The sequence below is a fragment of the Phacochoerus africanus genome, chromosome 7 (genome assembly GCF_016906955.1).
Source record: "Phacochoerus africanus isolate WHEZ1 chromosome 7, ROS_Pafr_v1, whole genome shotgun sequence".
Lineage (NCBI taxonomy): Eukaryota > Metazoa > Chordata > Mammalia > Artiodactyla > Suidae > Phacochoerus > Phacochoerus africanus.
In genome coordinates, this window is record NC_062550.1 from 92562662 (window position 1) to 92586555 (window position 23894).

The 23894-nt window shown below is 38.3% G+C and overlaps 1 protein-coding gene across 4 annotated transcripts in view; it reads left to right on the forward strand.

The window, feature by feature from the left end:
- CEP83 (centrosomal protein 83) overlaps nucleotides 1-23894 on the forward strand; it is a 139778-nt gene that overhangs the window by 35187 nt on the left and 80697 nt on the right. For 3 of the 4 annotated variants that reach the window (XM_047788278.1, XM_047788279.1, XM_047788281.1), the window contains exons 2-3: nucleotides 13906-14177; nucleotides 14992-15142. In XM_047788278.1, coding sequence (XP_047644234.1) covers nucleotides 14005-14177; nucleotides 14992-15142 — 324 coding nt within the window. In that variant the 5' untranslated portion in view covers nucleotides 13906-14004. Of the gene's footprint in view, nucleotides 1-13125; nucleotides 13249-13905; nucleotides 14178-14991; nucleotides 15143-23894 lie in introns of all 4 variants that reach the window. The other variant, XM_047788280.1, reaches the window with a different exon arrangement.

Genomic DNA, 23894 nt, shown 5'->3' on the forward strand with positions numbered 1-23894 from the left:
TTCTAAATTTTGAATTCTTTTAAAAATTGTTGATTGTAATATGCATGCAAAAACAGTACACAAAAATTGTGCATTGGAATGATTTACAAAGCAAACCCCAGTGTAACCACGATAAAGATCAGGAATTAGAACACCTCAGATAGCATTATCCTAACTTTTAATCACTTCCCTTCTTTATTGTTTAACAACCTGAACATACCTTAGCATATATTCTCTAAATACTGTTGTTTTGTCTGTTTTTGATTTTTTTTTCTGAAGTTTAGATGCTTGGAATAATTACACATTCTTTTGTGTCTGTCTTCTTTCTTTTGCATCGTATGTTTGTGATATTCCCTATGTAGAGTGATCCATAGTTTATTTTCATTGGTATATAGTACTAGTTCCTTTATACCACAATTTGTTTCTTCAGCTGTTAATGGAAACACTGCCATAAATAGTGTTATTCCAATAGAAATGTCGGTTTTCTTGTAATTCACATTCCTTTTTGGTGTATCTCAAATAGAAAAGTTGCTGAGACATAACGTATATGCATTTCTTTAACTTTAGATAATGCTTGTTTTTTTTTCCAAAGTGGTTAATGCTGTAACTTGCTGCTTTCCAATCTCTCCAGACATGTTATTGTGAGTCTTTTGGGATTTTGCATTGTAATTTTAATGTTATAAAGAATTCCTACATATTAGTCCATGAAAAGACAATTCAATAGAAGAAATTGTGCAAAAAACATTTCGCAGAAGAGGATATTCAAATGGCTCATAAACAAAGAATGTCTTTAATCTTTAAAATATTTGATTGCTGGCATATAGAGTGCAATTAACTTTTGTAGGTTAATCTACTTAACAGTCTTACTATAACTTGCTCCTGCTAATGATTTCTCTATAAGTTCTTTTGGATTTTCTATATATAGTCAGGACATCTGTATATAAAGTAAGTTTTATTTTTCCTTTTCCAATTTTTTTTAACCTTTTATACTTTTGTTCGTAGATCTTCAGTACAAAGTTGAATAAAATTGGTGATAATGGGCATTCTTCTTTTGATTGCATTCTCAAAAGAGGGCATGGAAGATTTTGAAATCAAATGCAGGTGTTTACTGTATTCTTTTTGAACGTGCATCTAATCAAGTTGAGACGCCTTTCAGTTCCTAGTTTGCTAAGTTTTTAAAAAATTGAGGTTAAATTCTATAACATAAAATGAACTATTTTATTTATTTTTAAGCTAATTAATTAATTGGCCATGCCTGTGACAAGCAGAAGTTCCCAGGCCAGGGATCGAACCCATGCCACAGGAGTAACCCAAGCCATAGCAGTGGCAATGCCAGATACTGAACTGCTGGGCCACCAGGGAATTCCATCAATTGACCATGTTAAGGGTTCAGTTCAGTGGCACTTAGCACCTTCACAGTGTTGTTCAACTGCCACCTTTATTTAGTTCCTAAACATTTTATCACCCTCAAAGAAAACTCTGCACCCATTAAGCAGTCACCTCCGATTCCCTACCCGCAGCCCCTGGCCCCCAGTCTGCTTTGTCTCTATGGATTTACCTATTTTTGATATTTCCTGTAAATGGAATCAGACTTTGATGACACGAATGGTAGATGTTTTATTTTAGTCCCATAAGCCCCTGAGCATCTATTATTTATTTTTGTCTATTTTCTGACTATTGTTCAGGTTGAGTAATTTCGGTTCTATCTTCTAGTTCATTCTTTCCTCTTTGTCTTCTTTATTTCTGCTGTTGAACTCATACTTAGATTTTTATTTTAGTCATTGTATTTTTACTTTCTAAAATTGCCACTTGGTTCTTTATATCTTCTGTTCTTTGCTGAGCCTTGTTATTTCTTTGCTGTGACATTCTCTTTTTTCATTTACTTCTAGCTTATTTATAATTTCCCACTGAAGCACTTTTACCGTGACTTGAAAATCTTTGTCAGGTAACTTTAACAGCTCTGTCATCTCATTGTGGGCATCTAGCAATTGTCTTTTTATGTTTAATTTGAAATCTTCCTCATTGTTGGTATGACCAGTGATTTTCTTTTGAAACCCAGACCTTTGGGGTTTTATGTTATAAGACTTTGAATCCTACTTAAACCTTCTGTTTTAGCTGGCTTTTCCTGACACCTCTCTGGCAGGGGGAAGGGGTAGGGGGGAAATGCTGCCTCATTATTGGCAGATGGGGATAAAAGTCCAGGTTTCCTCTTTGGCCTCTGTTGACACCTGAGTTGTGGAAGATGATTGTTGGGTCATAATTGTTGGGTGATGTGTTCTGGATCCCCAAGGTCTCCATGACACCCTACATGGAAAAATAGACAGTTAACCAACCTGACATATATAGAAAACTGTACCCGATGGCTATTCCTTATTATAGTATACACGTAACATTTATAAATAAGGATCACATGCTTGCTCTTAAGTATCTCACATTTTAAAAAAAACCAAACTTCTACAGAATGTTTTGTGACTGCAGCGCAATTAAATTAAAATGATACAAAAAGAAAACTGGAAAAGTTACATATGCTTAGAGAAAAGAATACATTTCTAAATAACTTAGGAAAGCTTACAATAAAAATTAGGAAGTATCTAGGACTAAAGGAAAAATGATTATTAAAGCCGGAGGGATAAGGACGTCTGCTTTCAGGAAAATGAGAGATGTGCATTTTGCTCCTAATCCCACTAATACAGCTAATCCTACGCTAGAAAGGCTAGCCTTGATTGTATTCTTACTGATTTATTCTTTTTCTGCTTGTTCAATCAGTTACCAAGAATAGTGGTTAAGTTCTCAGATTGTTAATTGGTCTATTTTTCCTTGTAGTTCTGACTGCTTCATCTACTGTATGTAAATTAAAATTGTTACATCTTTTTTGGTATATTTAACCTTTTATCATTATGAATGTGTCTCCTCATTTTAGTAGTTTTTTTGCCTTAAAATCAACTTTGATAGTAATATAATTCTACCATCTCTTTTGATGTTTGCATTATCTTTTTATTTCAACCTTTCTGTGCCCTTATGTTTTAAAAATGTCTTATAAAAAAAAGCATATAGTTATGTTTTTCCTTTTACATTTCTCTTTTGTGTTGAGAAACTTTTTTTTAGAGTTTTTGAGTAATTTTTTTTTTTTTTTTTTTTTTTGCTTTTTAGGGCCATACCCGCAGCATATGGACGTTCCCAGGCTAGGGGTCCAATCGGAGCTACAGCTGCCAGCCTACACTATAACCACAGCAATGCCAGATCCGAGCCACATCTGTGACCTACACCACAGCTCACGGCAACGCTGGATCTTTAACCCACTGAGCGAGGCCAAGGAATCAAACCCTCAACCTCGTGGTTCCTAGTTGGATTCATTTCTGCTGCGCAACTAAGGGAACTCCAGTACTCGAATAATTTTAATTATCCCACCTTTTTAGTATTCTTTAATAGTTATCCTAGAGAAAGGTTCAGTAAACTTTTTTTTTTTTTGTCTTTTTAAGGCTGTACCCGAGGCATATGGAAGTTCCCAGGCTAGGGGTCAAATCCGAGCTATAGCCGCCAGCCTACGCCACAGCAACGCCAGATCCAAGCTGTGTCTGTGACCTACACCGCAGCTCATGGCAACTCCAGATCCTTAACCCACTGAGCAAGGCCAGGGATCGAACCCATAATCGTAATGGATACTAGTCAGGTTTGTTACTACTGAGCCACCATGGCCACTGCTCAGTTAACTTCTGTTATGAAGGTTCAGATGGTAAATATCTTGGGCTCTTCGGGCCGTGCATGGTTTCTGTCATGTATGCTTTCCTCCCTCCCTCCCTTCGTTCCTTTTATAGCGCAGTTGTAGGTTTAGATCAGAATTGAGCACAACGTGCAGAGGATTCCCATATACCCCCTACCTGCCCCTTCATGCACAGCCTCCTGCACTGTTAGCATCCCACAGCAGAGTGGTATGTTTACATGTCATCATTACCTGTAGTCCAGAGTTTAGATTACAGTTTACTCTTGGTGTTGTACATTCTGTGGGTTTTAACAAATGTGTATTGTCATGTATTCTAAAATGTAGTATACATAGAATTGTTTCCCTGCTTTAAAAATCCTCTCTGCTCTACCTCTTCATCCCATTTCTCTACTAACCCTTGGCAACGACTGATTTTTTTAATGTCTCCATTGTTGCGCCATTTCCAGATTGTCATATTGTTGAAATCCTATTTTATATATGTATATATAAAGTATATGTGTGTGTGTGTATATATATATATAGAGTATCCACACACACACACTTTTTTGGATGGGCTTCTTTCACTTAGCAATCTAAGATTTCTCCATATATTTTCATGACTTGATACCTTATCTCTTTTTAGGGCTGGTTGATTTTAATTCCATTGTCTGGGCTACCAGTTTGTCCATTCACTTGCTGAAGGACATCTTAGTTGCTTTCAAGGTTTGGTAATTATGTATAAAGCTGCCATAAATCTCTCTGTGCCAGATTTTGTTGGATGTAAGTTTTCAGCTCATTTGGGTAAATAGCAAGGAGTGCCATTGCTGGATTATATGGTAAGAGTAGTGAATTAGTTCCTGTTGCCTCACATTCTCACCAGTGTTTGGTATTGTTGCTCTTTGGATTTGGGTCATTCCAGGTCACACCAGATGTGTGGTAGTCTCTCATTTTTGCTGTAACTTGCAATTCTCTAAGGATATATGATGTCCGTCTTTTCATGTGGTTATGTGCCATTGTAGATCTTTGGTGAGGTGTTTTGTTAAAGTCATTGGCCCATTTCATAGTCCAGGTGATTGTTGTTGTGTTCGAGTTCTCTGTATATTTTGGGTAACAGTCCTTTATGTGATATATCTTTTTTCAAGTTTTCTCTTAGTCTGTAGCTTCTTTTCCTATTCTTGTGACAGGGTCTTTTGTAGAGCAGAAGTTTTAATTTTAATTGTCTCATCCATTTTTTTCAAGGAACTTGCCTGTGGTGTTAAATCTAAAAAGTCATTGCCCTATCCAGAATCATGTAGAATTTCTCCTATGCTATGTTCTAGGAATTTCATAGTTTTGCATTTTACATTTAGGGGTACAGTCCATTTGAGCTAATTATATGAAGGCTACAGGGTCTGTGCCTAGATCTACTTTTTTTTTTAAAGTGTTTTTTTTATTGTTGTTGTGGTTTTCTTGCATGTGCTCTTTTTTTTTTAACTTTTATTTTTTTAAATTTTTTTATTTTTTGTCTTTTCAAGGGCCTCTCCTGTGGCATGTGGAGGTTCCCAGGGTAAGGGTCTAATCGGAGCTATAGCCACCGTCCTACACCGGAGCCATAGCAATGGGATCCGAGCCACGTCTGCGACCTGCACCACAGCTCACGGCAACACTGGATCCTTTACCCACCGAGCAAGGCCAGGGATCGAACCTGCAACCTCATGGTTCATAGTCACATTTGTTAACCACTGTGCCATGATGGGAACTCCACATGTGCTCTTTTGTCAAAGATCAGTTAACTACAAACTAGTTTATTTCTGGATTCTATTCTGTTCCATTGATCCATTGATCCGAGCCGCGTCTGCAACCTACACCACAGCTCACAGCAAGGCCGGATCGTTAACCCACTGAGCAAGGGCTGGGACTGAACCCGAAACCTCATGGTTCCTAGTCGGATTCATTAACCACTGTGCCACGACGGGAACTCCTGAATCTCTTCTTTAATTTTGTGTTGGGTATACTGGGTTTTTTGCCTCTCCATATAAACTGTAGAATCAGTTTGTTGACATCCACATAATAATTTGCTGGAATTTTATTGAATCTGTCAATCAAGTTGGGAAGAAGTGATATCTTTACCATATTTAGTCTTTCTATCCGTGAACATAGAATATTTAATTGTTTATTTAATACTTTGATCTTGTTCATCAAAATTTTACAATTTTCTTCATATAAATCTTATACATATTTTATTATATTTTTACCTGTTTCATTTTTGGGAGTACTATGTAGATGATTTTAAGTTTCAAATTCTGTTTGTTTATTGTTGATGTGTAAGAAAGTGATTGACTTTTGTATATTAATCTGCAGTTTTTCTGTAATTGCTTGTTAGTTTTGGGAATTGCTTTTTTTTTTGTCTTTTCTGGGGCCGTACTCATGGCATATGGAGGTTCCCAGACTAGGGTCTAATTGGAGCTGTAGCATCTGGCCTATCCCAGAGCCACAGCAATGTAGGATCTGAGCCAAGTCTGCAACCTACACCACAGATCACAGCAACGCCAGATCCTTAACCCACTGAGCGAGGCCAGGGAGCGAACCCTCAACCTCATGGTTCCCAGTTGTATTTGTTAACCACTGATCCACGACAGGAATTCTGGGAATTGCTTTTTTAAATTGATTCTTTTAGCTCTTTGTACACAATTATGACATCTGCAAAGGTAGTTTTATTTTTTCCTTCTCTTTCTATATGCCTTTTATTTCCTTTTCTTACTGTGTTAGCTAAGACTTCCATCTAGTACTGTTTAGAAAAGGAGTGGTGAGAGGAGACATCCTTGCTTGTTCTTGATCTTATTGGGAAAGCTTCTGTTTTTCTCATCACCATTAAGTATGTGTTGGGCATAGAGTTTTTTGTAGTTGAGTTTTTTTTTTTTAAATCAAATTGAGGAAATATCCCTCTGAACTTAATTCATTGAGAGTTTTATCATGAATTGGTAGGATTTTGTTAAATGCTCTTTATATATCCATTGATCGTATGATTTTTTTGCTTTAGCATGTTGATGTAATGGATTACAGAAATTGATTTTTTGAATTTTGAACCAACCTTGCATACCTGGAGTAAATCTTACTTGGTCATGGTATATAATTCTTTTTATACATTATTGGGTTTGATTTGCTAATATTTTGAGGATTTTTATACCTATTTTTATTCTTTTTTTTTAACTCTTAAAAAAGGAGATAACATTCTTAGCTTGGGGCCATACAAAAAAGGCTACAGGCCAAGTTTGGCCCATAGAGTGTAATTTGCCAACCCAGTCCCTAGAGATTACCATATGTGTCCTTGACTTATCAACATGTAGTATTAATTGATACTTTTTACTGCGCAAAGACTCCATTATGCTTTTAATTCTACCTTTATTGAGTTATATACATATTCTATAATGTATTTCAAGTCAGAATATGTTAAAATCCTACAAGATAATATTTTATGCAATTAATATTCAATTGAAATTATCCATATATTTAGAGTACTCATTTATCTTTTCTCTGCATTGTCAGGGTAACATCTAAGAATTTTACTTGTGTGTGAAAATTCCTTCACCGTTTCTTTTAGTGTTTGTATTTGGGGGTGAATATGTTTTGTTTCTCTGAAAAAGTCTTTACCATTATTCTTTTTTTTTTTTTTGGTCTTTTTAGGGCCACACCCATGGCATATGGAGGTTCCAAGACTAGGGCTCGAATTGGAGCTATAGTTGCCGGCCTCTGCCACAGCCACAGTAATGCCAGATCTGAGCTGCCTCTGAGACCTACGCCACAGCTCACGGCAATGCCAGATCCTTAACCCAATGAGCGAGGCCAGGGATGGAACGTGCATCCTCATGGATACTAGTCAGATTCGTTTCTGCTGAGCTACGATGGGAACTCCTTTACTATCATTTTTGAAAGTTAAAGTATTGCTGTATTTATAGAATGTTAGTTTGGCACTTGTTTACTTTCAGTGTAATGATCTGGACTTTATTGTTGAAATCATTTCCTGTCTTGTTGCTCTTACTTGAAGGCATTTTTTTTTTCTTTCTTCCTGATTTTAAGATTTTCTCCTCGATCTGGACTTTATTGTTGAAATCATTTCCTGTCTTGTTGCTCTTACTTGAAGGCATTTTTTTTTTCTTTCTTCCTGATTTTAAGATTTTCTCTTTATTTTTGGTTATTAGCTGTCTTAATGTGGATATGCTTAGGTGTGGATTTTAAATTTTTTTTTTTTTTTTGTCTTGTCTGTTTAGGGGCTGCACCTGCAGCATATGGAAGTTCCCAGGCTAGGGGTTGAATTGGAGCTGCAGCTGCCGCCTAGGCCACAGCAACGCCAGATCCAAGCTGCATCTGGGACCTATACCACAGCTCTTGGCAGTGCTGGATCCTTAACCCACTGAGCGGGGCCAGGGATAGATCCTGCATCCTCATGGGTACTAGATGGGTTTGTTACCCCTGAGCCACAATGGAAACAAAAGGTGAGGGTTTTTCAAAATTTATGTGTTTGGGGATTGTAGGACTTTTTGCATCTAAGAATTGGTGGTTTTAATCAGTTTGGGGATGTTATCAACCTTTATTAATTTTTTTTTTTTTTTTTTGCTTTGTATTGAATGTATTCTTTAGCCTATTGTCCAGTTCCTTCCTAAACTATGTGTAATCTGGGCTATTTTACTCACTCATTGCACTCTTCATTTTGGTTATCGTATTTTTCAATTTTAGAGTTTCCATTGGTTTCTTTTCTCCCTTCCTCTTCCCCTTCCCTGTAACCTTCCTGGCTCTGCCTGTGGCATATGGAAGTTCCCAGGCCAAGCATCAAATCCGAGCAGGAGCTGCAACCTATGCCACAGCTGTAGCAGTGCTGGATCCTTACCCCACGGTACCAGGCTGGGGGTCAAACTGACATCTCCACAGATGGTTTCTTTTTATGGTTCTAATTCTCTCACAAATTTCTCAGCCTTGTTTTCTATTGCCTGGTACACAATAATAGCTTAAAACATTTTTTTTAGAAATTTTTTCGATAACCCTTTAATAGTGGGGCCCTTCTTGGGTGTCCATTGTCTGTCGTTTCTGTGGCTTTAATTTGTGTTACCTTATCTTCCCATGGGCTTTTGTGTGTGTGTATGTGTCATATATTTATTTTTTAGAACAATTGGAGCTCTAGTCTGATATTTCCTTCGAAATTACCCTTACCCCTAAGAGGCAGCCTTTAAAGTCTCTGTCCAAAATGAAGGGTATTCACCAGGGCTTCTCGACTTCTTGCTAGTCTAATCTTTCTTTGAATTTAAAGACTGTCCCAGCTACCTCTCTGAAATTGGCAGATGCCGCCAGGGGAAGGGTGGTCCCAAGTGCCAGTCTTATTTTTCTGCTTCCATATCTTCCCCTGTTCCCAAATCAGTAAATATTTATTCTCTTGTTTTCCAGTGTCTTCGAGCTTATTTCAAAAAAAAAATGTATCCATCTTGTTGTCATTAGCAGGAGGCTTGATCCAAATTACCTAATCCTCTGTTACTGGAAATAGAAGATTATCTTCAGATTTCTTGGCGTAAGAGATTATACGTTTTCGGAGTTCCTGTCGTGGTGGAGGGGTAACGAATCCAGCTAGGAACCATGAGGTTTTGGGTTAGATCCCTGGCGTCACTCAGTGGGTTAAGGATCCGACATTGCCATGAGCTGTGGTGTAGGTCACAGATGCAGCTCACGTTCCGTATTGCTGTGGCTGTGGTGTAGGCTGACAGCTGTAGCTCTGATTGGACCCCGGGCCTGGGAACCTCCATAAGCCATGGGTGCAGCCCTAAAAAGACAAAAAGACAGAAAAAAAAAAGAGACAGATTATACGTTTTTCATAGTGTTTACAGTAACTGAGTTGAGATTTTTCTGTTTTTAGCTAAAAACCTCCTTATGTAATAAAAAATAGAAGTTCTTTCCTTTTAATCTTGAATATAGAATGATAGACCTACTTTGAAGGTCAGAGGAAGAGTTATGTTTTAGCAGGCCTTTCTGTGACACTAGATTTCTCTTTGGAGGACCAGCAGATGACATTTTCCAAGAGGAGGAGGAGGAGGATGATGATTTTGTTTTTCTAGGGCTGTGCCTGTAGCGTATGGAAGTTCCCTGGGGTCAAATCAGGGCTGCAGATGCCAGCCTGCACCGCAACCACAGCAACTTGGGATCCCAGCTGCTTCTGCAACCTACACCATAGCTCACAGCAGTGCTGGATCTTTAACCCACAAAGCGAGGCCAGGCATCTAACCTGAATCCTCATAGATACTAACTGGGTTCGTAACCCGCGGAGCTACAACAGAAGCTCCTCAGGATCAAGACTGATAAGTTGATTACTACTGAACTGGATAATTCAATATGTTACATGTGCACAGTACTTAAAACATAGTAAATTCATTCTGAACTTGGTTAGATTCACATAAATTGGCATATAGTTTTCTGTGATTCGTAAATACTCCTGGAAGAGAAAATTCCTGAAATGCTGTTGGCGCATGCAACCCAGGGGTGTGTAACTTTTGAGTTAGAGTCAAGGTTTTTTTTCAATATCTAACTACGGTGTTGAAGTTTATTTATACCTAGTTATCACAGAAGTAGAAAACAGTGATTACTGTCCATTCTAGAGTCTATTTCCATTTATGTAGGGTTCGCAAACTAAGACAAAAGCTACATGAGCAAAGGTGTGAGGTGCATATGTGTTCAGGGGCCAGCTAGAGTAAGATATTCACGGCAGTGGTAGGAAATGAGACTACTCAGGGTGGATGGGGGCAGATTGTGTAGGGCTTTGAAATACTGGAGTGTTTTGACTTCATCTCATAGGTGGGAACTCTTGAATGAGAGTGAGAAGTCAAATAAAAATTTTCGACTATTAATCTGGCAGTGCTTTGGAGGGGAGTATGCTAGAGAGAGGAACTACTGGAAGTGGGGATAATGAAAAGCTCTTACCTAATCACGAGGCGATACAAGCCTGACTTTTTGTGGTTAAGTAGGAGTGGAGAGAATGGAGTGCATTAAAAAAAAAGAGTGTTTGTTGTTGACGCCTAGGAATTTGAAAGAGAAAGCAGAGAAGACTTTGGGGCTGTAAGTGCGGGTGAATGGCAGCTTCATAGTGGTACCTGTACCGGACACTGGGAAGTAAGGAGGTTGAAAGTAGATTGAAAGCAAAGACGATGAACTTGGTTTAAGATAATTTCAATATAGGGTGGTATTGTTCATTATCTGAAAAAAATCTGGTGGTCGTTAAAAAGAAAATTTAATAATAAAATGTTGAAAGTGCAACATTTCCTCAGAGGCCAGCACTATTCTCAGCTTGGTGTACTACTCTTTGATTCTTTGTATGTATGGAAGCGTGTGCATGTTTCTAGCGTTCATAACCTTCGCCGTGCTGTGGGGGCAGGGGGGACAGAGCTAACTTCTTTTTTTTTTTCCAGCCACTCCATGGCATATGGCATTCCCGGGCCAGGGATCAGATGCGAGTTAGAGTTGCGACCTAAGTCCCAGTTGCAGCAACACCAGATCCTTAACCCACTGTACCTGGCCAGGGAGTGAACCTGTGTCCCAGGGCTCCCAAGATGCTCCTGATCCTGTTGCACCATAGCAGAAACTCCTAACTTCTTATTCCTAATGCATAGTTAGCTATACCTTTATTTATGGAAGTTTAGGTTATTTCAGATTTTTTTCATTTTTTTATTTAAAACAATGTAGCAAAGAAAGTCCTTATGTAGTAATTACATTTGGGAACTCAATCCAACTATTTTATTATTTATTCTAATGATGGAATTCCCTTCATGGCTCAGTGGTTAACGAATCCGACTAGGAACCATGAGGTTGCGGGTTCGATCCCTGGCCCTGCTCAGTGGGTTGAGGATCTAGTGTTGCTGTGTGCTATGGTGTAGGTTGCAGATGCGGCTTGGGTCCCGCGTTGCTGTGGCTCTGGTGTAGGCTGGCGGCTATAGCTCCAATTCGACCCCTAGCCTGGGAACCTCCATATGCTGCAGGAATCAGCCCTAGAAATGGCAAAAAAGACAAAAAAAAAAGGAAAAAAGAATTAATTCCAAGGATTGGGCCAGGGAATAAGCAGATTTATCATTTTGATACAAGTAACTTTACAAAAAGTTTAGTACTAGTGTGTGTGTGAGCATGTGCGTGCCCGTTAGCATAATTTTTGTGTGTGTGTGAGGGGTACCTACTGGTGATGTGTTGGTGTATTTTAGCTTTATTAGTCACTAAAATCAACATATAAAAAGGTAATGAAATTGCAAACATCTTGGAACAGGAGAAATCCTCCTGGTTTAGGAAAATAGAAGAGGGCAATACAGGTATGTCTGTGTAGAAACTAGCACGGGAGATGAGGTCACGGTGGTGGTGATTGAGAAAGGGCTATTCTGAAATTAGTGACATCCTGGAAAGTACTAAATAGTAAAAGTGGTAAATATTTCATTGCCAAAATGGAAGGAGATAAATCATTGCACTAGATTTTCTAGAAACTTTTAGATCTGTGTAAATTTTGTTTCTATGAGGACTTAACTTTCATTTTAGGGTAGGGGGTCCAGGAAGGATATTTACCTCACTGTCAACTTAACTGGAATACAAAGGAAAAAAAAATACTCATTTTATCTTGGAAATCTTCATTTCACTAGTAGTAGCGAAGGAAAAGGATAGCTTTTGATTTTTCTAATGTAGCTAGTTGATTAAAATTAAAACCTTATAATGCCTTTTGATGATCCTACTAGAAAGTATAAGGTAGGTTTATTGTATGTTTCTATCTCTGAAAAATTAATTTGGGTTGAAGAGCAGAATCAAAATTGCATGCCAGTTTTATGATCCAGTTTATTAATTCATGGCAAATGTATACTCGTGGCAGGATGGGGATGTGGAAGCTGCTACCGACAGTGCACTCTGTGTTTTCAGAGTTGGATCCTTGTGCACATGTAACCCCAGAGTAAGGAGTCACGTGTCCTCGAAGGCTGTGTCCCCCTTTGTTAGAACAGACAAAGCAGGAAACCAAAGCAGCCTCAATTTTAATTAAAAAGTATTCTTAGGTAATTTGTAGAAACATTAATTTATCAGAAATGATGTGTTTCAAACAACTTTAATGGTTGGTTTATGTAGCAGGCTGAAGATCTTCTCTTGTAGTAAGAAAAGGTAATTCGTAATCACCCATAACTAAGGGAGAAGCTGTAAGGGGAAAAAATTATATGTACGTACTAGTCTTGAGAAAGATTAATGAAGTTAAAAGGGGAGAATTACTTTCAGATTAAAATTTTGTTTTAAATTATTTACAGTAGGAGCACTCAGTTGTCATTTTAAACAGCAAATATTTAGTTACTTTCATAGGCCTGGATGGGTGCTTTGGGGGATAGCTGAGGTGATTGAATTTCCTTTTTTTAGCACAGTGCATAGTACATGGATGATCAATAGTTATGTGATGACTGATTTCTCCTCTGGATCTGCAGCCCGAGTGCAGTCGCCTTGTGTCAAATGAAAGACCCTTTGTAGCATTAATCACAGACATAATTACATGCCGCAAGTCGTCTTTGTGAAGACTGCGATTCTCCCCAGCTTCTGAGAAGTTTCAGGTAGTTTTCCTCCCGATTTTGGAGTGTGGGTGTGGTACCATACTCCACCCTTAAAGCTTACCTAATGAGCTTTAGGAAACATACGTGATTTGTGAATCCAAGCCTACCTGTACTGGAAGAGTTGATACTTCTGATTAGGTTCATACTTGAAGGTGTGATCTTGATGCTTACAGAATCTTTGCATGGAAGTAGAGAAAATTTAAGGGATGATTCAACTTTTTTCTTTTTCTTTTTCTTTTTTTTTTTTTAAACCGCCACAGTTGTGCACACTTGTGGCTCTTGATTTGTGGCAAATGGATTTCCAGGCCAGCGGTTGAATTGAAGCTGCAGTTGCTGGCCTATGCCTCAGCCACAGCAACAATGGATCCAAGCCACATCTGCAGCCTATGCAGTAGCTTGTGCAATGCTACGTACTTAACCCACTGAACAAGACCATGAATTGAACTCACAACCTCACAGACACTCTATCAGCTTCTTAATCTGCTGAGCCACAGTGGAAACTCCTCAACTTTATTCTTGAATTTTGTTTTATGAACGATTGGAAATCTGAAAATTGGGTTTTGCTATAGAAGTGGTAAGGAGGATAATAAGTGAAAAAAAAAAATGTAACACTGAAAGAGTTCACTGATAACTAATTAAGTGTATTTCTCTCTGCAGGTATAATTTGGCCTCCTGAGATGATGTCTTAAGAAGAAAGTGGAAAATAATCTTGGAAAGAAAACTTGAGACAATAAGAAAGCTAGAACTTGCTTTTACATGGTTGTCAGCTTACTTACCAATATGGACGCTTTTCCCACCACTTTTCCTCCTGGTGGAGACAGTGGGATGACAGATTCTCAATCTGAGTTCCAAAAAGTGTTAATTGATGAGCGGTTACGATGTGAACATCATAAAGCTAATTATCAGGTCCTGAAGACTGAACACACAAGGTAAATTACTTAAGTTTGGAGATGAGAGGCTTCATTAAAATTTATTTTGTCTGCATGTTTGCTCTGGAATATATAGTGTAATTTTGTTATAGTGTACAGTGTACATTTAAAACTTTTAAAATAAAATATGTTTTCTTTAAATTAAGTGGGTTATTAAACATTTATAAAAGTCTTGTTTTGAAAGTAGCAAGACATAAAATGTATCTAGGTGGCTACATGTGTCTTATTTCCCTTCAAAATAAAATTGCATTCAGAGGCATTCCCTGGTGGTGCAGTGGGTAAACGATCTATCATTGTCACTGCTGTGTCTAAGTTTGATCCCTTGTCCAGGAACTTCTGCATACCACTGGGCACAGACAATAAAAAATGTATTCGGGGGGTTCCTGTCGTGGCTCAGTGGTTGGCTGATCCGACTGGGAACCATGAGGTTGCAGGTTCGATCCCTGGCCTTGCTCAGTGGTTTGGGGATCCGGCGTTGCCATGGGCAGTGGTGTGGGTTGCGGACTCGGCTTGGATCCTGTGTTGCTGTGGCTCTGGTGTAGGCCGGTGGCTGCAGCTCCGATTCAACCCCGGCCTGGAAACCTCCATATGCCATGGGAGCGGCCCAAGAAATGGCAAAAAGACCAAAAAAAAAAAAAAAAGTATTCGGAAACTGTAGGGTTAAATGGAACTCTAAAGCAGTGATATTTGCACGTTTAATGGAATAAATGACATTGGTCTTGCTATATAAGTGTTGGCTGACTTTACATAAAATAATGCAGTTAGAAAGCAAAGAATATAGTTAAAATTAAATTCTACTTTAAAAAAAAATTAGGTTGCAAGCTGAGTACACAAAGTCACAGAATGAACTCAAGCGCCTAATAAATGAAAAGCAAACTCACCAGGAAAAGTTTCAGCTGCTGCTTCAAGAGCTACGAGGGGAATTAATAGAGAAAACTAAAGACTTAGAAGAAATGAAGCTGCAGGTAAGAAAACGTATTCGAGTTTGTGTAAAAGTAGTCAGCTATGTAGTGGAGGAAAGTAGTTTTGGTAAATTTGGTAAATTCTCTCTGTATTCTTAATGAGTATTTTGTATCTCCAGATGATGTAGTTTAATCTTCTTTCATACACTCTAGAATGTTAGCTACCATGTAGGGTTTAGCCACAAAACTGATACTATATTTCAATTTGCATTATACTTCCTGTTCCAGTTTAAATACCTCATACTTCAGAATAATTGGAGGAAAGGTCAGTTTGAGTTAAAGTTTTGGAGTTGCCAGAGGTTAACGAATCCGACTAGGAACCATGAGGTTGCAGGTTTGATCCCCGGCCTTGCTCAGTGGATTAAGGATCTGGTGTTGCCGTGAGCTGTGGTGGAGGTCGCAGATGCGGCTCAGATCCCACGTTGCTTGGCTCTGCCGTAGGCCAGAGGCTGCAGCTCTGATTGGACCCCTAGCCTGGGAACCTCCATATGCCACAGGTGTGGCCCTAGAAAAGACCAAAAAAAAAAAAGTTTTACTAATTTTCCTTTAAGTATTATAATTGAAACTTAGTTAAAGATGATAAGCTGCTTAAAAGACACTGTAAAAAAAATATGTGTGCATAAATTATGTGCACAATGTAAGGTAAATGGAATTTCTAAAGTAACAAATAATTGGTGCTAAAGTACTGACTACTGTTTCTTTAGATATTTTTCACACCATTCATTTTCCATTTGCCTAGAAAGTAGAGTAAAGCTGAACTTCCGCACCAAACTTACTATAAATTTCCAGTTAGTAGGTATAAGTAGTGATATTTTACTATAATCCCTGACTAGCACCGGCCATGTATCTCTCCTTGTCTAGTGCTTGTTACAATAAGGTATTGTTAATATTGGATGGAGTTCCCGTCGTGGCTCAGTGGTTAGTGAATCCAACTAGGAACCATGAGGTTTCAGGTTCGATCCCTGGTCTTGCTCAGTGGGTTAAGGATCCGGCGTTGCCGTGAGCTGTGGTCGCAGATGCAGCTCAGATCCCACGTTGCTGTGGCTCTGGCATAGGTTGGCAGCTACAGCTCTGGTTGGACCCCTAGCCTGGGAATCTCCATGTGCCGCAGGTGTGGCCATAGAAAAGACAAAAAATAAAATAAATAATTGCAGTCATAGGTTAATAGAGTAAAAAGCCATCTTTCGAGTCATCCAGTACGGCATATCACCTACTCCCTAGATTCCTTTGACAACAGCATTAAAGAAATTTGTCATTCAGTATCTTCTTGAAATCTTCCGTTGTTGGGAACACCACCACTAAACTTGTGTTGGAGCCTCCACCATGTTTACTGTTTAATTCCTAAGGATAAGTATTTAGGACATTTAAACAAATAAAAACTTCAGCAATATGAGTCATAGAGGGAAATACAATTTAAACCTCTAGAATTGCTGGATTAATTTGTTTTGCAAGAATTGAGAAACCTCCATGAATGAAATCTGTGAGCACTGAACCCAAAGTATTCAGAGTATTCTTCAGACATTGGAGATGTAATTACTCTGTTTCTTGAAAGTGACATGTAGACATGCTTATTTGAAATTGGCACGTGCAAAACAGTGAGCTTAAGACTGGAGTGGCTGTATTAATATCAGACAAAATAGACTTCAAGACAAAAAGTATCACTAAAGATAAAAAGAACATTTTTAGAACCAAAAAAGGATCAATTCACCAGGAAGATGATGACCTACAAATGGTTATGGGTGTCTGTACCTGTTTTCTCATGTGATAATGGGCATAAAAGCTGTTATATAATGGGTTGTTGTGAGGACTAACGAGATAACAGTATTTTCAGTACAGTGGCTGGAACATGGGAGACAATCAGAAATGATGGCAACTTTTATCCTCTTTGAATTTAGGCTCCATGAGGGGAGGGCTTTTTTTTTTTGTAGTGTGTCTCCAGTACTCAGGATGGCGTCTAGCAAGTATTTGTTAAATGAATGACATGAGTAACTAGAATAATGAATGATTTGAAATTGTTCTGTTCATATATAATGTTGCACTTGTCTCATATGTACCTGGCACCATAGCATCATAGGGTTGGTAATCCTCCATTTCTCTTTCATATCTGTCATGAGTTGAATTTTTTATCCCCAAAAGATAAGTTGAAACTCTAACTCCCAGCATTTCAGAATGTGACCTAATTTGGAAATAGGGTTTTGCAGATGTAATTACTTAGGTTTAGATGAGGTCATACTAAAGTGTGACAGTCTTTTAATCTAATATGACTGATGGTCCTTAGAAGAAGAGGAGAATGGACATAGAGTCAGAAACACATGGATGGGGGTCAGGGTGGGGTGGAAAGAGAGAACGTCCTGTGATGACAGAAGCCAAGACTGAAGTGCTGCAGGTGCCAGGGAAGGCCAGGAGTTACCAGCACATTAGCAGAAGCTGGGACAAGGCAAGGAAGGTTTCTTCCTGCAGTTTTCAGAGAGAGCCTTGCTGATGCCTTGATTCTGGACCTCTAGCCTCCAACTGTGAGACCGTAGATTTCTATTGTTAAAAGTCACCCAGTTTGTGGTATTTTGTTAGGGCAAATCTAGGAAACTAATAAACTATCAAAGGCAGAATTCCTGTTTGGATCATCTGTTACAGGGGCTCGTCATTCTGTGCTTCAGTGCTTTCAGTGTTAGAGAACCTAGTGAGTTTGTAAAGTGACCCACTGCTGTTTATGTGTCAAAGTATGTTAAGCATTTTCTCTGTCACGCGGAAGTAAAGTCGTCCTCCCTTGTAGCCTCCCTGTTGGTTCTTCTCCTGTTCCTGGGACCTATAAGAAACAACTCTGGACATTGCTCCATGTAATAACTTCCCAAATGTTTGCTGATAAATAAAATTTATCTGGTAAAGTTTGTTTTTCCGGGTAAACAGACCTGGTTTCTATGTGATATTTACCCGGCAAAAATAACTGAAAGAAACATCTAAACATAAATACGCTTATTAAAGCAATTTAGCTATTTGCTATAATGGATACTTGTGATTTGTACAAATTCTGAGTTAAGGAAATTGAACATGAACAAAGTAAAATCAGCAAGAAATACTTCAATGAAGGTTTTATGAAGGGTGATTATTTTAAAATACACATATATTATATTGTCTACCTGCAAAATGCCTTTTCTGAGTTAAGATTTGATATCCCTTTGGCATTTACAGAAAAACAATATAAAAGACATTCGATTAAAGGATATTTCCGCATCACTTGTATAGTTGTAGTGAATGAGGATAATAGTGCCTAGCACATAGGGTGATTGTAAAGATGGAATGAGTCAATGCATAGACATTGTTAGTATAGTGCTTTGATATAGTTAAGTGGTTAGTACCTAGCTATTACATTGTTATTATGTAACATGTTAGCAAAACCTTTTTTAAACATATAGGAGTCATTTTATATATGTCTGATAAAAATTTTGAAAAATTACTTTGCCAAACATTTATATGCTTTCTTTGTGCCAGGCAGTGAAAGCTAACTCAATTATGATTCCCATTTTATTTGGCTGCTAGGAAGCTCAGAGCAAAATTACTCAGTTTGTCATTATTATTATTATTATTATTTTTTGTCTTTTTGCCATTTCTTGGGCCGCTCCCGCGGCATATGGAGGTTCCCAGGCTAGGGGTCCAATCGGAGCTGTAGCCACCAGCCTATGCCAGAGCCACAGCAATGCGGGATCTAAGCCAAGTCTGCAACTTACGCCACAGCTCTTGACAACGCCAGATCCTTAACCCACTGAGCAAGGCCAGGGATTGAACCTGCAACCTCATGGTTCCTAGTTGGATCCCTTAACCACTGAGCCACGATGGGAACTCCTGTCATTATTATTATTTTTTTTTTTGAAGAATCTCTGGCACAGCAGTATTTGCTCTCTTAGAATTTTTTTTTCTTTGTCTTTTTAGGGCTGCACCCTTGGCAAATGGAGGTTGCCAGGCTAGGGGTTGAATTGGAGCTATAGCCGCTGGCCTACACAACAGCCATAGCAACACCAGATCCAAGCTAAATCTGCAAACTACTCCGCAGTTCACAGCAGATCCAGATCCTTAACGCATTGAGCAAGGCCAGGGGTCGAACCTGAGTCCTCATGGATACCAGTTAGATTTGTTTTCGCTGATCCAAGATGGGAACTCCTAAGTTAGAAACTTTTTGAGAAATATTGGTCTATTTCATGTTATTAATATGACAAATATGTTAGAAATTTGTTTTTGTAGATTAATATGGATAATGACACATAGATGGTTGTATGAGAAAGCATTCTCTTTAAGTTTCTTTTTGAGACAAGTGGTACTATTCCATTAGAAATATAAGGCACAGCATAGTTTTCCTCTTACTGTGGCATCAAGTTAATCTCCTAATTCTGTGTCTTTGGTTGTTGTTGACTTTAAGAGAGACGGAGAAGGAAGGAAGATGAGTGAGCTTGTTTTTAGTAAGATTCTTATGAGCTAAGGGTCTCTAACCGTAAGAGTTTTTTCTTTATCAGAGATTTCGTAAATCATAAGACTCCTGTATCGTTAACAGTTTCAGTATTGTTTTTTTCCATTATGTAGATCCATATTTCCTTCATCAGTGTCATTTTCTACGATCTTAAGAACTTTAATGTTTTACACGGTGTAGAAATACAGGTGGGAATCTCTTTAGCTTTAATCTTTTTATAAATGAGAAATTATGTTTAAAGATATTTCTGTTGGGTATTGAATTCTAGGTTGACCATTTTTTATTGCAACCTACACCTATGCAGCTCATGGCAACACCAGATCCCGAACGACTGAGTGAGGCCAGGGATTGAACCTGCATCCTCATGGATACTAGTTGGATTCATTTCCACTATGCCACACTGGAAGCTCCCCCCCCCCCCCCCCCCGCTTTTTTCAATTCTTAACCCACTGTACCACATCAGGAACTCCTTGTTTATTTATTTTCAATCTTTTTGTCTCCTTCTGTTTCATTCTGGATAGTTTCTGCTGTCCTGTCTTCAAAGTCTCTGATCTTTTCTCCTGCAATGTCTAATCTGCCATTAATCCTGAAGTCCATTTTCGATCTTTTTGTATATTCCTTGACCTGTTCAAACTTTAGCTTTTTATGGAATTCAGTTATAACTATTTTAACGTTTGCTAATTATAGTATCTCTGTCACTTCTGGGTTAGAATTAGTTATTGGTCTATTCAGATTCTCTGCCAATTTTTAATATTTTTGTTGTTGAGTTGTATGAGTTATTTATATAGTTTTTGTATATTAGCCCCTCATTGGATATATGATTTGAAAATAGCTTCTCCCACTTAGTAGGCTGCCTTTTGTTTTGAGGATGGTTCTTTTTGCTGTGCAGAAGCTTTTAAGTTTGATATAGTTAGATTTGTTTTAGCTTTTGTTTTTCCTGTCCTTTGGAGTCTGAGCCACTAAAATATTGCTAAGACCAATGTCAGTAAGGTTGCCATCTATGTTCTCTTTTAGGTATTCTGTGGTTTCTGGTCTTGACTTCGAGTCTTTAATCTGTTTTGAGTTAATTTTGTGTATTATGTAAGGTACTGGTGTACTTTTCTTCTTTTGCATTTGACTATCCAGTTTTCCCATCACCATTGATTGAGGAAACTGACCTTTTTCCATTGTATTTTTTCTTCCTCTGTCATAGATTAATTGTCCATACATGCATGGATTTTTTCTGGGCTCTCTATTCTATTCCACTGATCTGGTGTCTGCTTTTGTGTCAGTAACATACTGATTTGAGTACCATAGCTTTGTGGTGTACTTTGAAGTCAGGGAGTGTGATATCTCCAGCTTTTTCAAACTATACCACAAAGCTGAATCTTCTTTCTCAAGATTGTTTTGGCTGTTTGAAGTTTTTTGTGGTTCTATACAAATTTTAGAATTATCTGTTCTGGTTCTGTGAAATCTGCCATTGGAATGTTGATAGGGGTCACACTGAATCTGTAGATTGCTTTAGTGATACGGACATTTTAATAGTGTCCTTCCATTCCATGAGAATGGGATATCTTTCCATTTTTTGATATTTTCAGGGTTTTTTTTTTTTCATCTGTCTTATAGTTTTCATTGTACAGGTTTTTCATCTCCTTGATTAAATTTATTCCTGTATTTTCCTTGCCCGATAAACATTTGCTGGATGCTATACATTGTAAGTTTTACTTTGTTGAGTGCTAGATATTTTTATATTCTGATAAATATTCTTGAGCTTTGTTCTGGGAAACAGTTTCATCTTTCTGGGTTTGCTTTTAAGATTTGTTAGTGGGTGCAGATTAGTGTTTAGTGCTGATAATTTCCCACTGCTGAGACCCTTTTGAGTACTCATATTCTATGAAATGAAGTTTTTTAGCCTAGCTTTTGGGAAAAGGAGCTCTGTGTTAGCCCTGCATTCTCATCCTTCTAATCCTTCCAGGCGATTTTTTCCTGGCCTTAGGTATTTTCCTTACATGCACATGCTGATCAGTATTCTACTGAATGAGTCAAGAGGAACCTTTTACAGATATTCATAATTTTCTTTATGTGCCACCCTCCTCTCTGTTACTTTGCCTTGTAACTCTGACTGTATTAGTCTCCCTGAAATCTTGGTTCTTTCTCCATAAGTTAAGGAGTCTATCATACTCTGCCTTTGTAATGGCCTGGAAGCTTTGCAAAGCTCACCTTATATTTCTGTCTCTTAGGAATCTTTTTTTGCTTCATTATGTCTAGTGTCTTGAAAACCATTGCTTGATTTTTGTTCAATCTTTTGTTTGTTTCAGGCAGGATAGTAAAGCTAGTTTCTACTCCATCTGCTGGAAGTGGAAGCACTTAATTTTTAATTAACTTTTAATTATGGAAATCTCAAACAAGTACAGAAGTACAGAGCGTGAGTGATGTGATGCTTCCCCATCGCCTGGCATCAGTAATTACCATCTCTGAGACGGTCTTGTTGTATCTTCTAACACTTGTTGTTGTTTTTTTTTTTTTTTATTTTCCCACTGTACAGCAAGGGGGTCAGGTTATCCTTACATGTATACATTACAATTACATTTTTCCCCCAGCCTTTCTTCTGTTGCAACATGAGTATCTAGACAAAGTTCTCAATGCTATTCAGCAGGATCTCCTTGTAAATCTATTCTAAGTTGTGTCTGATAAGCCCAAGCTCCCGATCCCTCCCACTCCCTCCCCCTCCCATCAGGCAGCCACAAGTCTCTTCTCCAAGTCCATGATTTCTTTTCTAAGGAGATGTTCATTTGTGCTGGATATTAGATTCCAGTTATAAGTGATATCATATGGTATTTGTCTTTGTCTTTCTGGGTCATTTCACTCAGTATGAGATTCTCTAGCTCCATCCATGTAGCTGCAAATGGCATTATGTCATTCTTTTGTATGGCTGAGTAGTATTCCATTGTGTATATATACCACCTCTTCCGAATCCAATCCTCTGTCGATGGACATTTGGGTTGTTTCCATGTCCTGGCTATTGTGAAGAGTGCTGCAATGAACATGCGAGTGCACGTGTCTCTTTTAAGTAGAGTTTTGTCCGGATAGATGCCCAAGAGTGGGATTGCGGGGTCATATGGAAGTTCTATGTATAGATTTCTAAGGTATCTCCAAACTGTTCTCCATAGTGGCTGTACCAGTTGACATTCCCACCAACAGTGCAGGACGGTTCCCTTTTCTCCACACCCCCTCCAGCACTTGTTATTTGTGGATTTATTAATGATGGCCATTCTGACTGGTGTGAGGTGATATCTCATGGTAGTTTTGATTTGCATTTCTCTTATAACCAGCGATGTTGAGCATTTTTTCATGTGTTTCTTGGCCATCTGTATATCTTCTTTGGAGAAATGTCTATTCAGGTCTTTTGCCCATTTTTCCATTGATTGATTGGCTTTTTTGCTGTTGGGTTGTAAAAGTTGTTTATATATTCTAGAGATTAAGCCCTTGTCGGTTGCATCATTTGAAACTATTTTCTCCCATTCTGTAAGTTGTCTTTTTGTTTTCTTTTGGGTTTCCTTTGCTGTGCAAAAGCTTTTCAGTTTGATGAGGTCCCATGGGTTTATTTTTGCTCTTATTTCTATTGCTTTGGGAGACTGACCTGAGAAAATCTTCATGATGTTGATGTCAGAGAGTGTTTTGCCTATGTTTTCTTCTAGGAGTTTGATGGTGTCCTGTCGTATATTTAAGTCTTTCAGCCATTTGGAGTTTATTTTTGTGGATGGTGTGAGGGTGTGTTCTAGTTTCATTGCTTTGCATGCAGCTGTCCAGGTTTCCCAGCAGTGCTTGCTGAATAGACTTTCTTTTTTCCCATTTTATGTTCTTGCCTCCCTTGTCAAAGATGAATTGACCATAGGTGTCAGGGTTTATTTCCGGATTCTCTATTCTGTTCCATTGATCTGTCTGTCTGTTTTGATACCAGTACCACGCTGTTTTGATGACTGTGGCTTTGTAGTATTTCTTGAAGTCTGGGAGCGTTATGCCTCCTGCTTGGTTTTTGTTTCTCAGGATTGCTTTGGCGATTCTGGGTCTTTTGTTGTTCCATATAAGTGTTTGGATTGTTTGTTCTAGTTCTGTGAAAAATGTCCTGGGTAATCTGATAGGGATTGCATTGAATCTGTAGATTGCTTTGGGTAGTATGGCCATTTTTATAATATTGATTTTCCCAATCCAAGAACATGGAATATCTTTCCATTTCTTTACCTCTTCTTTGATTTCTTTGATTAAAGTTTTATAGTTCTCGGCATATAGGTCCTTTACCTCCTTGGTCAGGTGTATTCC